The sequence below is a fragment of the Pogoniulus pusillus genome, chromosome 29 (genome assembly GCF_015220805.1).
Source record: "Pogoniulus pusillus isolate bPogPus1 chromosome 29, bPogPus1.pri, whole genome shotgun sequence".
NCBI classification, from domain to species: domain Eukaryota; kingdom Metazoa; phylum Chordata; class Aves; order Piciformes; family Lybiidae; genus Pogoniulus; species Pogoniulus pusillus.
The window spans coordinates 17,752,209-17,765,675 of record NC_087292.1 but is presented as its reverse complement, the minus strand read 5'-3'; the positions used below and the strand labels follow the sequence as shown (position 1 = coordinate 17,765,675).

Sequence of the window (13,467 nt, the reverse complement as noted above, 5' to 3'; positions counted from 1 at the left end):
TGCAGCATGGGGCACAGCAACAGCGTTTTAGTTCCCGAGATGGCAAAGCTGCCACTTGTCCCCACCTCAGGAAGTGCCCATGGGGCATGAGAAAGGCCTGGGGCATGCCCATGGGGATCCAGGACAGTGCCATGTCCTTGCAGTATCCCGGAGCAGCAGGAAGTGCCGTGGAGCTGCGGTGCATTGCTGTGCCCTGGTGCTCTCTGTGCCCTGGTGCTTTGCTGTGCTGCTCATGGGCTGTGTGCGGCATGGCAGAGCAGGGTGAGGAGTGCCTCAGCTGCACAAGTGCCTTTGATGCCAACGAAGCTTCGATGGTGACAATATCAGCTGGTGCCCTGGGTCTGGTATGCAATCCATCTGGCAATGCTGCATGCTCAGCCCTGTGCCAGCAGGACGGGTCTGTGGAGCCTCCTGGGGCTGCAGAACAAGGACTTAGGTCAGCCTTGGGTTCAGGAAGGGGTGCCCCAGAACATCCAGGAGCTGGGACAGGGCGTGGAGAGAGGGCACCCATCAGGGCTTGGCTCCAGGCACAGCCTGGTCCCAGCCTTGTTTATCACCTGTGATGCCAGTGCCTCTGATCTGATGCCAGCGGATGGCAGCGCAGGCAGGGCTGTTCTGCTTCAGAGAGAGTTTGGCATTTGGAGCATGAGCGGATTCTGGGGGCGTTTGCTGAGCAGGGCAATAATGTGCCCGGTGAGCTGCATCCTGAGCACGCTGCCAAATGAACGACTGTTCCCCCCCTTTAATTTAAAAGTCACCGCTGGGAGCTCTGGGCTGGCGGCGGCAGTGACTTCCCCCGGGCTGCCTGCCTCCACTGAGCTTTAATTTTGATTGTCACACTTCGTGCAGTTTAACTCAGGGCAGCAGAGCCACAAATAAGGTGCCACCTGGCACGGAGGCTCCAGCTGTGCCAGGGCACGGAGCAGCACCGGCGCGGGCGAGAAGGAGGGAGCAGTCTGCCCCTGGTGGGGCTTACAGGCACCAGCTGCTCACCTCCCTTGCTCCTTTCCCCTGTCCACCCTTCTCTCTGCCCACTCTGGCCCCTCGTAGATTTCACGGAGCAGCTCCCTTTAATCAGCTGGGTCCTGGTGCTGGCACATCCTATTGCCTGTGGTGCTGCCTGGCACACTGGCACCCCAGAACCCTGGCCAGAAGCCACAACAGGTGTTATACCCCAGGTTTGGCTGACTGTGGGGCTGTGCCGTGGGGCTGGAGCAGGCATCATGGCCAGTCCAAGGTGTGGTGCAGCTCCCAGGGCCAAGGCTTGGTGGAACCGGTGTGTGACCCCAGAGAGATCCTCTCCTCTCTCCTCTCTCCTCTCTCCTCTCTCCTCTCTCCTCTCTCCTCTCTCCTCTCTCCTCTCTCCTCTCTCCTCTCTCCTCTCTCCTCTCTCCTCTCTCTCCTCTCTCCTCTCTCCTCCGTCCCCCTCCCCTCCTCTTCTCTCTCCCTTTCCTCTCTCCTCCCCTCCTCTCCTCTCCCTTTCCTCTCCCTCTCCTCTCCCGCCGTGCTGGACGGAGGGACGCTGCCGGCAGCTCCATCAGCAGTTGGGAATGAGGGCAGAGCCTCCCTTTCAGAACAGCAGCGCTGGGGGGAGCTCGGGAAGGTTACAGCTCGTTTGCATTTCACCCTTCAGTAACTCCAGCACTTGTGGGTGCAATTAGCTGCAGGTCTGGTGTTATGAAGCCATCAGCAGGCAGAGACCTGAATGTTAACAACCCTGGCGCCTTCCCGTGCCCGGCAGTCCGCCTGCCTGCGGTAGTGCCCCAGCCATGCCAGAGGATTGCTGCTGGATGCCTTAATGGGCCTTGGCTGCATTAAATGCACATTTTTGAACCCATCTGATGGCCCAGCCCTCCCCAGAGTGCTTGGGTGATGGATTTGGTGCTCGCTGTGAGCACAGATGCCTGCAGAAGCGAGTGGGTGTTGGCACAGCAGGATGGCATCCACGGCAGAGTCAGGCGTGGATGGGTGCCATGCTTGTCACCCCAGCAAAGAGTTTGAGTCAACTTTGCTCTCTGGAAGAGAAGACCACGGTGTGGTTTGCAAGCAGAGCATCAGTGTGGCAGCCCCAGCTGGACCAGGGTACTTGGCACAGCCCCAGCAGCATGTCCCTCCCGTGGCATAGGGACCTGGCAGCTGACCCCTTTCTCCCAAGGTGGGGCTGGGAGCGTGGCCATTGGCCCCTTTGAGCTTCGTCCCCCTTTAATTGGAGAGTTCCGGACCGTGGTTCGTGGTTTCTGCAGCAATTTGCTCCCAGGTTTCTCCTTTCCCCTCCATTACTCGCCCCAATGGCCTCGGCTGTGCCAGCCAGCTCCCAGCGGCACGGGCAGCACTGGCACCACCCGTTCGGATGCACGAATCTGCCTGCAGTCTCTGGCCAGCGAGGCTGAGCTGGGAGGGCAGGAGGCTGTGGTGGGGGGAGACTGAGGCTCGCAAGGGCTGCGGGGGTGCCACTGTCCCCCGCTCCGTGCCAGGAGCTGGCGCAGGGTGGTGGCACTGAGGGCCGCGCGGGGGCAGAGCCCTGCCACCCACCCCCCGCCCCGCACTGCTGCCAGGCAGCTGCGTGGCTGCAGCATCCCCGCTTAGCAAAGGCTTCATTTGAGATTCCAGCCGCAGCTTGTCCCCTTCGCCCCGTTTTAACGGGGCCGGGAGCGCCCTGAAACGCCGCAGCCCCCAAAAGGGCCAAGATCTGACAGCATTAACGAGCGGCTTCAATCAGGCTGTTTTCCTAATGGTTTGTCACAGCAGCCTCCCCCGCCCCCCCCCCCGCTCCCAACCCCCTGAGGCATCATTTACATTTCTTAATAACCCCTCATTAATATTGATGGCGCGGGGCGGGCAGCGCCGAGCGCGGCGCTAATTCAATTGCAGCAGCCTCGCCGTGTTCCGTTAATCACCGGGGGCCGGGGGTGCTCGGCACAATTATTTATTCGGAATTAGATCTCGGGGCATCGGGATTGAAACCTGAATAAAATCAAACCGGGATTCTCCTCCCGGCCGGTGCTGAGCATCGCTCCCGGCCGCAGCCGCGGCGGGGGTGGCCGAAGTGCCAGCTGGCGCTACAAGGACAAGGGGTGCCAGTGTATTTAGGGGAATAGGGTTGGGAAGGTCTGGTTTGGGCCGTCCCAAGGCATCCAGAGCGCCGGAGGTGTCCCTGAGGGAGCAGGGGGAGGTGCTGCAGGTCTCACTACCCCAGCCGGGCACACCTCTGCTCAGCCCTGAGGGCACTGCCCATGCCAGTGTCTCCGCATCTCCTGATCTCACAGCATGAGTCCTTGTCACTCCTGGGGCTGTTGATGCCCCAGCCCTGGAACGTGCCAGGCTGCTCGGGGCTCTCTGTGACCTGCTCTGGCTGCGGATGTCTGGCTCGCTGAGAGCTGCTGGCCGCAGGGCTGGGTGAGCTTGACAGCTCCCTTCCCACCCACAGCAGTCCAAGGCTCGCTGGCCAACTGCCCTGAGCTGGGGGTAAGACAGCTTCAAGGTGCTGCTGAGGAGGGAACAGAAAAACAGAGTTTTAGGGAGGTGACATCACCCATTGGGAGCAACGGGGAGGGAAGGGGCTGAGGAGAAACCTCAGAGCAGGAGACAGTGGTGCCCAGTGCTTGCCTGCAGACAGAATCACAGAGTCATAGAATCAAGCAGGCTGGAAGAGAGCTCCAAGCTCAGCCAGCCCAATGTAGCCCCCAGCCCTGGCCAATCAACCAGATCATGGCACCAAGTGCCCCAGCCAGGCTTTTCTTGAGCACCTCCAGTGATGGCGACTGCACCACCTCCCTGGGCAGCCCATTCCAATGCCAATCACTCTCTCTGCCAACAACTTCCTCCTAACATCCAGCCTGAACCTGCCCTGGCACAGCTTGAGGCTGTGTCCCCTTCTTCTGTCCCTGGCTGCCTGGCAGCAGAGCCCAACCCCACCTGGCTACAGCCTCCCTGCAGGCAGCAATGAGCTCTGCCCTGAGCCTCCTCTGCTGCAGGCTGCACCCCCCCCAGCTCCCTCAGCCTCTCCTCACAGGGCTCTGCCCCAGGCCCCTCCCCAGCCTTGCTGCCTTGCGCTGGGCACCTTCCAGCACCTCAACATCTCTCTTGAACTGAGGAGCCCAGAACTGGACACAGCACTCAAGGTATGGCCTGAGCAGTGCTGAGCACAGGGGCAGAAGAACCTCCCTTGTCCTGCTGCCCACACTGCTCCTGAGCCAGCCCAGGATGCCATTGGCTCTGCTGCCCACAAGGTCAGCTCTGCTCTGGTGTCCCACAGCTGCTCGCTGTGTCCCCAGGCTGCTCAGGTGTGTCCCCCAGAGCTTTGTCATGCCCCCCAGCCCCACTCACTGCTCCTCCAGCGCTGGGGCTTCACAGCTGCCGAACTGAGCCCTCCCCGAAGCAGAGCCAGACGAGCCCACGGAGCCCATCATCACCTCCTGTTTATCTCGTCTTTAACATGCAGATTTGTGGAGTTAATTTTGTCATGAGCGATGTCTCCTGCCTCTCGCCAGAGCACGGAGGGGGGAGGGCGGGGGGGTGCGGGAGGGACTCCTCTGAAAGCATTATATATATTTTTAATTTGGTGAGCGCCTGGGAGCAGGCTCACACTGAGCTAACTGCCTGGCGGCTCCCGTCCTTAGGCTGGGAAAAACGAGCTCCGCTGGGCGCTGGTGGTTTGTTACCGCACAGCTGCGATCAATCCAGGAGGATTTCTGCGGGGGGCGGGGGAGGCCAAGTTGACTCTCTTCTAATTATTCATATTTCTTAAATTGAAAAATGCCTCCATCCATCTGCGGCTCTGCGGCTGGCCGAGCTACGGCAGCGTTCGTCACGCCCACCCCCCACGCTGCCGCGCTCGGTGCCCGCTTACCGGCCCCTGCTCGAGGTGCCAGCGGGGCACGGAGAGAGGCTGGCAGAGCCTCCCGCATCTCCAGCCTGGGGAGGATGCGCAGAAGGTTAAGGTGTCCGAAGCAGCCCCCGGGTTTCGGTGTCCGCAGCAGCGCGGGCCGGCCGCGGGGAGCTGTGCTGAGCCCCGCACGATGCCCGCCCCGGTGGGCACAGGGCTCCCCGTCCCCCTTCACCCACAGCGCCAGGGCCCACGCAGCGCCCTCCAGGGCACGGCCAGGAGCCCTCCGGAGCCCCTGTCCCCTGGGAGGGCACCTTGCCTGTCCCTGCTCCGCACCGGGCGGCACGGCTCCCGCTCCCCTCCCGCGCCGCCCCGGGGCCAGGTGGGCACGGCCGGCTCTGGCCCCGGCCGACCGAGCGGGTGGAGCCTGCCAGGGTACGGCTCGGGGCGGCCGCGGCCAGGCGCCAGCAGAGCGCCGTGGAGCTGCCCCCGCTCCCCGCACAGCACCGCTCCCACCTCCGCCGCTCCCCGCACAGCCCCGGCCCCGGTCCCGCTCCCACCGCCGCCCCCTCCCCGCCTGGTCCCGGTCCCGGTCCCGGTCCCGCTCCCACCGCCGCCCCCTCCCCGCCTGGTCCCGGTCCCGGTCCCGCTCCCACCGCCGCCCCCTCCCCGCCTGGTCCCGGTCCCGGTCCCGCTCCCACCGCCGCCCCCTCCCCGCCTGGTCCCGGTCCCGGTCCCGGTCCCGGTCCCGCTCCCACCGCCGCCCCCTCCCCGCCGCCGCCCGGGGGCGTCCCCGCGCTGCTTTGCGGCACTGTCGTGCTCCTCGCTTTCCGGCGGAGTGGCGCCTCCCCCGGCTGCCTGCTTTACGGCACGGCGGCGTGCGGCCGCGGGCATTGGCGGCAGTTCCCCGGTGCCGGGGCCCGGTCGGTGCCATGGACGTGGGGGAGCTACTCAGCTACCAGGTGAGCGGCACGGCGGCGGCGTCCGGGGCGGGGAGAGGCCGTTGGGGCCGGGACCTGAGCTCTCGGTGCACGGGGAACGGCCCCGGGTCAGCACCGGCCTTTCCGAGGGGAACGAGCGCGGCTGCGGCCGGGCCCGGCTGGGGCTGGCAAAGGCCCCGGCTGAGGCCGCCGCTGAGCCTTCGCCCGCGACTTGGTCAGTTGCCGGCCCGGTGTTGCTCCGGCTGCCGGAGCCAGCCCCGCCGCTCCCGGTGCGCTCCCGGTGCGCTCCCGCACGGCTCGGGGATGCTACAGCGAACTTTCGGGGGCCGCTTCGGGGAAGCGGTGCCGCGGCGGGACCCGGTTACCGGGGCTCTGTTGACACCGTTTCCTCCAGCGGCGGTCCCCGAAGCGCAGCCCCTGCGCGCCCGCGGCAGCCTTCTGGAACCCTCTCGGTGAGCGGCTCCGTGCGCTCCCCGGGCCGTGGCGCGGCCGTTCCTCGGAGCCAGCTGCCGAGCAGCGGTGGGACATGCCGTGGGCTCGGCTGCTCCCCCGTGGGTCGGGAAGGGGGCACTGCTCCGGGTGCTCTCTCGGTCCTTTCTCTGCGCTTTCAGTCCACGACGGCCTTGGTTTGTGCTTTGGTGCAGGAGTGGCTTTGTGCCGCGGAGCTGGGGCGGGAGGAGGCCTCCCGGAGGTGTCCTCTGCCTCCTGAGTGCCTGAGCTCCCTCAGATCTGCCCAGAGCCGCCAGGGCCCAGCGTGGCTCAGGGGCACTCATGGCCTAGGGTGGCTCAGGGTCCCTCGTGGCTCAGGGTCCCTCATGGCTCAGGGTCCCTCATGGCTCAGGGTGGCTCAGGGTCCCTCATGGCTCAGGGTGGCTCAGGGTCCCTCATGGCTCAGGGTGGCTCAGGGTCCCTCATGGCTCAGGGTCCCTCATGGCTCAGGGTGGCTCAGGGTCCCTCATGGCTCAGGATGGCTCAGGGTCCCTCAGGGTCCCTCATGGCTCAGGGTCCCTCATGGCTCAGGGTCCCTCATGGCTCAGGGTCCCTCAGGGTCCCTCATGGCTCAGGGTGGCTCAGGGTCCTTCATGGCTCAGGGTGGCTCAGGGCTCAGGGTCCCTTGTGGGTCCCCTCCTGCTGCCGCCCTGGTGTGTGTGAGCACCGCACACGCTCGGGGTGAGGAGGGCACCCTGCTGTTCCAGACACCTCTGTGCTCTGAGGCTGTGTTCTTCTGGTGCAGGGAAAGAGGGAAAGGCACCTCTGGGTCTGAACGTTTTCCCATCCTCTTTTCCCACTGGTACCCAAGCACCCTGGAACGTGGCTGTAGGAGTGCTCTGTCTTTGAGAACTCCCCTGGGCTCCTCCTGGTTCAGCTCCAGGATGTTGTCCTCTGTGTGTGCTTTGTCTCTCACCTGCTTCACCCCTTCTGTGGTGCTGCCAGTGTGGTTCTGGGAGCTGCTCTGCTTTTGTCCTTCTGCCCTGCTGTGTTTTCCAAGATTTGCCAGTGTGGAGTTGGCACAATCACTTCTGCTTTGCCTTCATCTCCTGGTCACAGGACCATTGAATCAGTCAGGGCTGGAAGGGAGCACAAGGAGCAGCCAGTCCCAACCCCCCTGCCATGCCCAGGGACACCCTACCCTAGAGCAGGCTGCACACAGCCTCAGCCAGCCTGGCCTCAAACACCTCCAGCCATGGGGCCTCAGCCACCTCCCTGGGCAACCCATTCCAGCCTCTCACCACTCTCCTGCTCAACAACTTCCTCCTCACCTCCAGCCTCACTCTCCTCACCTCCAGCTTTGCTCCATTCCCCCCTGACAGCTCTTTTGTAGCCCCTTCAGATCCTGGAAGGCCACAAGAAGGTCCCCTGGGAGCCTCCTCTGCTCCAGCCTGCACAGCCCCCTCTTTCAGTCTGTGCTCACAGCAGAGCTGCTGCAGCCTCTGAGCATCCTCCTGGCCCTGCTCTGGACACTCTCTGGCATCTCCACAGCCCTCTTGTCCCAGGGGCTCCAGAACTGGATGCAGTACTCCAGGTGGGGTCTCAGCAGAGCAGAGCAGAGGGGGAGAATCCCCTCCCTGGCCCTGCTGGCCACACTTCTGCTGCTGCAGCCCAGGCTCTGCTTGGCTCTCTGGGCTGCAAGTGCACACTGCTGGCTCCTGCTGAGCTTCTCCTCCAGCAGCACCCCCAAGTGCCTCTCCTCAGGGCTGCTCTGCAGCCACTCACTGCCCAGCCTGGACTGGTGCTTGGCATTGCCTCACCCCAGCTGCAGGACCTTGCACTTGGCCTTGTTGAAGCTCCTGAGGTTGGCTTGTGCCCACCTCTGCAGCCTGCCCAGGTGCCTCTGGATGGATCCCTGCCCTCCAGCTGCTGCACCACACAGCTTGGTGTGGGCAGCAAACCTGCTGAGGCTGCACTCAGTGCCTCTGTCCATGGCACTCACAAAGATGTTAAACCAGACTGGTACCAGGACTGATCCCTGAGGGACTCCACTTATCCATGCAGCTACTGACAGCCACTCTTTGGGTGCAGCCACCAAGCCAGTTCTGCATCCATCCAGTGCTCCACCCCTCAAACCCATGTGGCACCAGCCTGGAGACCTGCTCACAGGCGGCCACCAGGTTTGTCTCTCTTGTCTCTCTTCCCCAAGTCACAGCAATGCCTCTGCTTGCTCTGTGGAGCAGTTTACACCTCAGGCACAGAGAGGTGAACCTGGGAGAGCTGCTGCTTCTTGTCATTTCTTAACCAGGCTCCAGCTTGTTGTGAAGTGTGGCAGGTTCCCATCTGCGCTGGGGAGCAGTGCACATCGCTGGGGCTTCCTTCAGCTTTCCTTGGATGAGCTTTTGGATGAGCGAGGAGGATGGGGGTGAAGAAATGCTGCTTGGCTGCTGAGTGTTAATCTCTTTCTCTGGCTGCTGAAATTATCCTGAGCTGCAGGACAAAACACTCAGCAGCCTGCAGCCAAGCTGAGAAAGTGTTCCTGGAGGCTTTGTCCTGGCTCTGTGCTGCTCGGGGCTCACTGGGTACAGATGGTTCCTGTGTCAGTGGATGGGACACAGTGGGAGTAGCATTTCAGTGCCTCCAGAACCAGGTGAAAGGGATGAGGAGCAGGTAAACAGCTCTTGAGCAGGTGAAGTTCCCTCTGTGAGTGAGCTGCTGGCTGAGAGGCAGGAAAAGTAGCTGGGAACAAGAGGTTCTTCTGCTCCCGCCCTGCGTGGGGCAGGGTCTGCACAGCTCCGACCTGTTGGCCTCCTGTATCCGTTCTAGAGACAAGTTCTTGTGCCCTGCAGGGGGAAATCCAGAGCAGCCCAGGTCTGGCATGCTGCTGCTGCAGAGAGGACGTGGGTGGTGTGTGGCAGATGAGTGAAGGCAGCCTTGCTCGGAGCTGTGCCTAGCTGATGGCAGGAGGAGGAGGATGGTGGCTGGGGGCTCATACAGCAGCTCCTGACCTCCCCAGTTTGATGCTGTGGGGATAACTGGAGCACAGGTCTGGGAGCTCTCCTGCACCAGACTGGCTGAGGATCTCCTTTTCCAGCTTGGGTGCAGGTGGTACTGGCAGTTGGGAGGTCTGTGCTGTGCACCTCCCCAGTTGTCATCTCTTGCTGCAGACAGATCTGAGTTCTCAGCTGCCCCAGCACACCCCCAGACAATTGCAGCTCTCTTGCACGGTTGGGATTTGTCTCCTCTAAATGCCTAATTGGTGCCCTTGCTTAATGAAGAGGATGTTCTTCCCCAGTGCCAAGCCTGGCATGGAAGATCTTGGGCACTGGGTCACCCCTTCAGCACCGAGTGTCTGTCAGAGCAGGAAAAGGAACCTCCTGCAAGACCCCCCCCCGTTAAACAGTGCCTGGCAGCTTAGCCAGAGCTCAGCAATCCATGAACTGTAGGAGGTGCTGCAAAGCAGTTGCAGATGGCCCTGAGCTGCTGGTTAATGCTGCTGCTGCTGCTGCTCTGCCCCCGAGGGCAGTGCCCAGATCCTCGGCGCCTGGTCCCAAGCCGTGGGGGTAATCAGAGGACAGAGCCAGCTGCAGCTCTGCCAGAGCTCCCTCCCAGCCCCCCAGCGAGGGAGCAAGGGAGATTATTTCAACTCTCGTTAAATGCAGCTTTGCCCACGGGAGGAGATGATTACAAACTGCTCATTTTTTAGTGGGATGTTGATAAAACCACACCACAGAAGCAGCAGCAAGCAGTGGGGTGAGCTCTGACCCCCCCACCCCGAGCTGCCTGATTGGGTGGAGGGTGCTTGGTGGTGGGGTGGATCTCCAGGTGTCAGGGAGAGGCAATGGGAGAACTTCTGCTGCTGGTGCAGACAACTCACCCTGCGGGGGGGCAGCTCATGGCAGAGGCTTTACTGGGCCCTGCCGAGACCTCACCTGCACTGCTGTGTCCAGCTCCGGGGCTCTCAGCACAGGAAGGACATGGACCTGGTGGAGAGCAAGCAGAGGAGGGCCAGAAAGATGCTCAGGGGTTGGAGCAGCTCTGCTCTGGGGACAGGCTGAGGGAGCTGGGGGTGTGCAGCCTGGGGAGGAGAAGGCTCCAGGCAGACCTCACAGCAGCCTGCCAGGACCTGCAGGGGCTACAAGCAGGCTGCAGAGGGACTGCTCCCAGAGGCCTGCAGGGACAGGCTGAGGGCAGTGGTTTGGAATGAGAGCAGAGCAGCTTGAGAGTGGAGGTGAGGAACAAGTTGTGCAGCAGGAGGCTGCTGGAGCACTGCAGCAGGTTGCCCAGGGAGGGAGCTGAGGCCTCCTGGCTGGAGCTGTTGCAGGTGAGGCTGGAGAAGGCTGTGAGCAAGCTGCTGTAGGGGAGGATGTCCCTGCTGGTTGCAGGGGGTGGCACTGGGAGGCCTCTGAAGGTCCCTCCCAACCCATTCCAGAATGCTGTGCTCCTGTGCCAGCAGCTCGGTGGTCACTTGGAGCTTTAGCACTGTGGTAGCTCTCATCCTGCTGTGGGCTCCAGCACGGAGCTGTCGCTGGCACAGCTGCAGCGTGGGGCTGGGCTCCACTCCTGCCCCCACACCGTGCAGCTGCTGCAGTTACAGGGTCAGAAGTGAACCTTTAGTTTGTGTCTGTCCTTCCTGGCCACTGACCCAGAGGTGTGTGGAAGCCTGTGAAGGAAGCTCCCTGCCCGGTGCCCCTCCTGAGCCTTCCAAGCTCCTCAGGGCGGTTTGCAGGCTCCCGAGTGAGGCTGGGGAAGACAGCCTGTGTCTGTGACCTGTGTCCCTGTCCAGGGTACCTCTCCCCCTCCATTTACCTCCAGTTGTGCGGTTCTGCTTTGGGGGGGGCAGCTCTTGGAGCGTCCTGAGGCTTCTGAATGCTCCTGGAGGCAGCTCCTGAGTTCCACGCTCAGCTCCCGCACCAGCTGCAGGTGTCGTGCTTCAGGAAGGAGAGACAGCAGCAAGCGAGGCTGACACTAGCCTGGTTTATCAGAGACGTTGGAAGCAGAATGAAGAAGTTAGTGAAGGTGCCTCTGGAGACTGGGGAAGTGCTTTCCAGAGCCCTGGGCTGGCAGCTGCTCTGCGCAGCAGCTCCCAGCGGGCTGCAGCCGGGCGGGACGTGGCCGCCGCAGAGGCTGCCTGGCTGATGGAGATTCATTTCAGCTCTCATTAACAAGTAACTCCTGAGCCCCCCAGTAACAAGGTTACTTACAAAGCAGATGTCTTGGTAATAGGAAGCTCCGTTAGAGACTCCTCTAAACCTTCCTGGTGTTTGGAGAGGGCTGGAAGTGATGAGGGCCCCAAGCAATTCGTGTTCAGACTCTGGGATTCTGATCTCAGCGTGGGGCCACTGCTCTGAGGGACACCAGGCAGGGCCCTGGGCAGGTCACAGCATTCTGGAATGGGTTGGGAGGGACCTCCAGAGGCCTCCCAGTGCCACCCCCTGCACTCAGCAGGGACATCCTCCCCCACAGCAGCTTGCTCACAGCCTTCTGCAGCCTCACCTGGAGCAGCTCCAGCCAGGAGGCCTCAGCTCCCTCCCTGGGCAACCTGCTGCAGTGCTCCAGCAGCCTCCTGCTGCACAACTTGTTCCTCCCCTCCACTCTCAAGCTGCTCTGCTCTCATTCCAAACCACTGCCCTGGTCCTGTCCCTGCAGGCCTCTGGGAGCAGTCCCTCTGCAGCCTGCTTGTAGCCCCTGCAGGTCCTGGCAGGCTGCTCTGAGGTCTGCCTGGAGCCTTCTCTTCCCCAGGCTGCACACCCTCAGCTCCCTCAGCCTGTCCCCACAGCAGAGGTTCTCCAGCCCCCTGAGCATCTTCTTGGCCTTCCTCTGCACCCTCTCCACCATGTCCATGTCCTCGCTGTGCTGAGGGCCCCAGAGCTGGCCCCAGCAGTGCAGCTGAGGTCACTGTGCTTTGGTTTGGGCTGACCCTCACCTTCCCCACGCACAGGCTGGGTTCTGCTGCCCGGCGCCAGGGGGCAGGTGTGGTGTTAGTGCCTGGGTAAAAGCAGGACCCCATGCCCAGCGTGTGCACGGGGGAGCTCTGCCACCTTAACCCTCAGCCCCAGCTTGTCAGTCACCGTCCAGGCAGCACAGCAGACTGAAGAGGCACAGGAGATAATTCTGCCTTCAGCAATCAGCAGCTTTTGTTTACTTCTTTGTGTTCTATAAATATCAGCTTTTAAAAAGGCCTTTTTTATTCATTCTTCCCCTGTGCTGCTATCAGTGCTAGATTGAAATGGAATTGTCTTTGCAGTAAATGGCCATGGCTGCTCTGCATTCAGGGGGAACAGAATTAAGCTTAACTAAGAAAACAATTTAAAAATGCTTTTCTGGTGCAGCTTTCTAATGGATTCCATCTCCTCACCGACTGCACCTTCCCTCGACAGCCACACTGGCGTTAGCAAACGATTCACTCCTGAAAGGCAGAGATGTGCATGAGGCCAGGGGAGCAGACGTGGAGGGACAGGACCTGGGGGATGGCTTCAGCCTGGAAGGAGCTGTGTTTAGATTGGACATCAGCAGGAAATTCTTCCCCAGGAGAGCAGTGAGGCACTGGAGTCATAGAAAGATAGGGGTTGGAAGCGACCTCCAGAGGTCATTGAGTCCAACCCCCTGCTAATGGAGACTCACCTGGGGCAGGCCACACAGGAAGGCATCCAGGTGGGGCTTGAAAGTGTCTGGAGAAGGAGACTTCACAACCCAGAGGAGTGGAGGCTCCAAGCCTGGCAGCGTTCAAGGCCAGGTTGGATGGGGCTTGGAGCAGCTTGGAGTTGTCCCTGCCCGTGGCAGGAGGGTTGGAGCTGGCTGAGCTTTAAGGTCCCTTCCAGCCCAGCCCATGCTGTGACTGCAGACCCTTTGTGTCTTCCCTTGGCAGCCTGCCCCAGTCTCAGCTCTACAGTGCAAGGGCTTAGTTCTTGCTGGTTGGTGCCAGCCCCTCAGGAAGCACAAGGCAGAGCTGGGATGGATGAGCAGGGCTGGTGCTGCTCTCCAGGTGGTGCCTCCTGGTCGGGCACCTCCTGTGGGATGCACAGACCTGGGCGCTTGGCTTCAGCCTCCCTCCCTTTGTCTTAGGAGTGCTGGGTGGAAATCTGCAGTCTTCTTAGGAGGCCTTTGCACAGCATCAGTGACAAAAGGGAGCCCTTCGTGCCTGCTAATAGCATTTGCTTGGCGATTCAATTAGTGCCTGTGCCGGCAGCCTTCATAACGGCCCCGGGCACGGCCGGCGGCCGCCACCGCCGCTCCTGCAGTGCCCCAGAGGAGTCCTCTGCCCAGCGACGC

The 13,467-nt window shown here is 62.0% G+C and overlaps 1 protein-coding gene and 1 long non-coding RNA gene across 4 annotated transcripts in view; one reads left to right on the top strand and one right to left on the bottom strand.

Moving 5' to 3' along the window:
* Positions 1-2,884: 2,884 nt before the first annotated feature.
* Positions 2,885-5,346, bottom strand: LOC135188426 (uncharacterized). Of its 2 annotated transcripts, none has more exons than XR_010307689.1 (2): positions 4,327-5,346; positions 2,885-3,487 (listed from the first exon to the last, which is right to left on the bottom strand). It is a non-coding gene; the product is annotated as an uncharacterized LOC135188426 (long non-coding RNA). The 2 variants fall into 2 exon arrangements; XR_010307690.1 differs by having other exon boundaries at positions 2,885-3,484.
* Positions 5,347-5,647: 301 nt separating this feature from the next.
* CTNNBL1 (catenin beta like 1) overlaps positions 5,648-13,467 on the top strand; it is a 51,082-nt gene continuing 43,262 nt past the window's right edge. For both annotated transcript variants that reach the window (XM_064167975.1, XM_064167974.1), the window contains exon 1: positions 5,648-5,787. In XM_064167975.1, the coding sequence (XP_064024045.1) occupies positions 5,758-5,787 (30 nt within the window). In that variant the 5' untranslated portion in view covers positions 5,648-5,757. The remainder of the gene's footprint in view (positions 5,788-13,467) is intronic.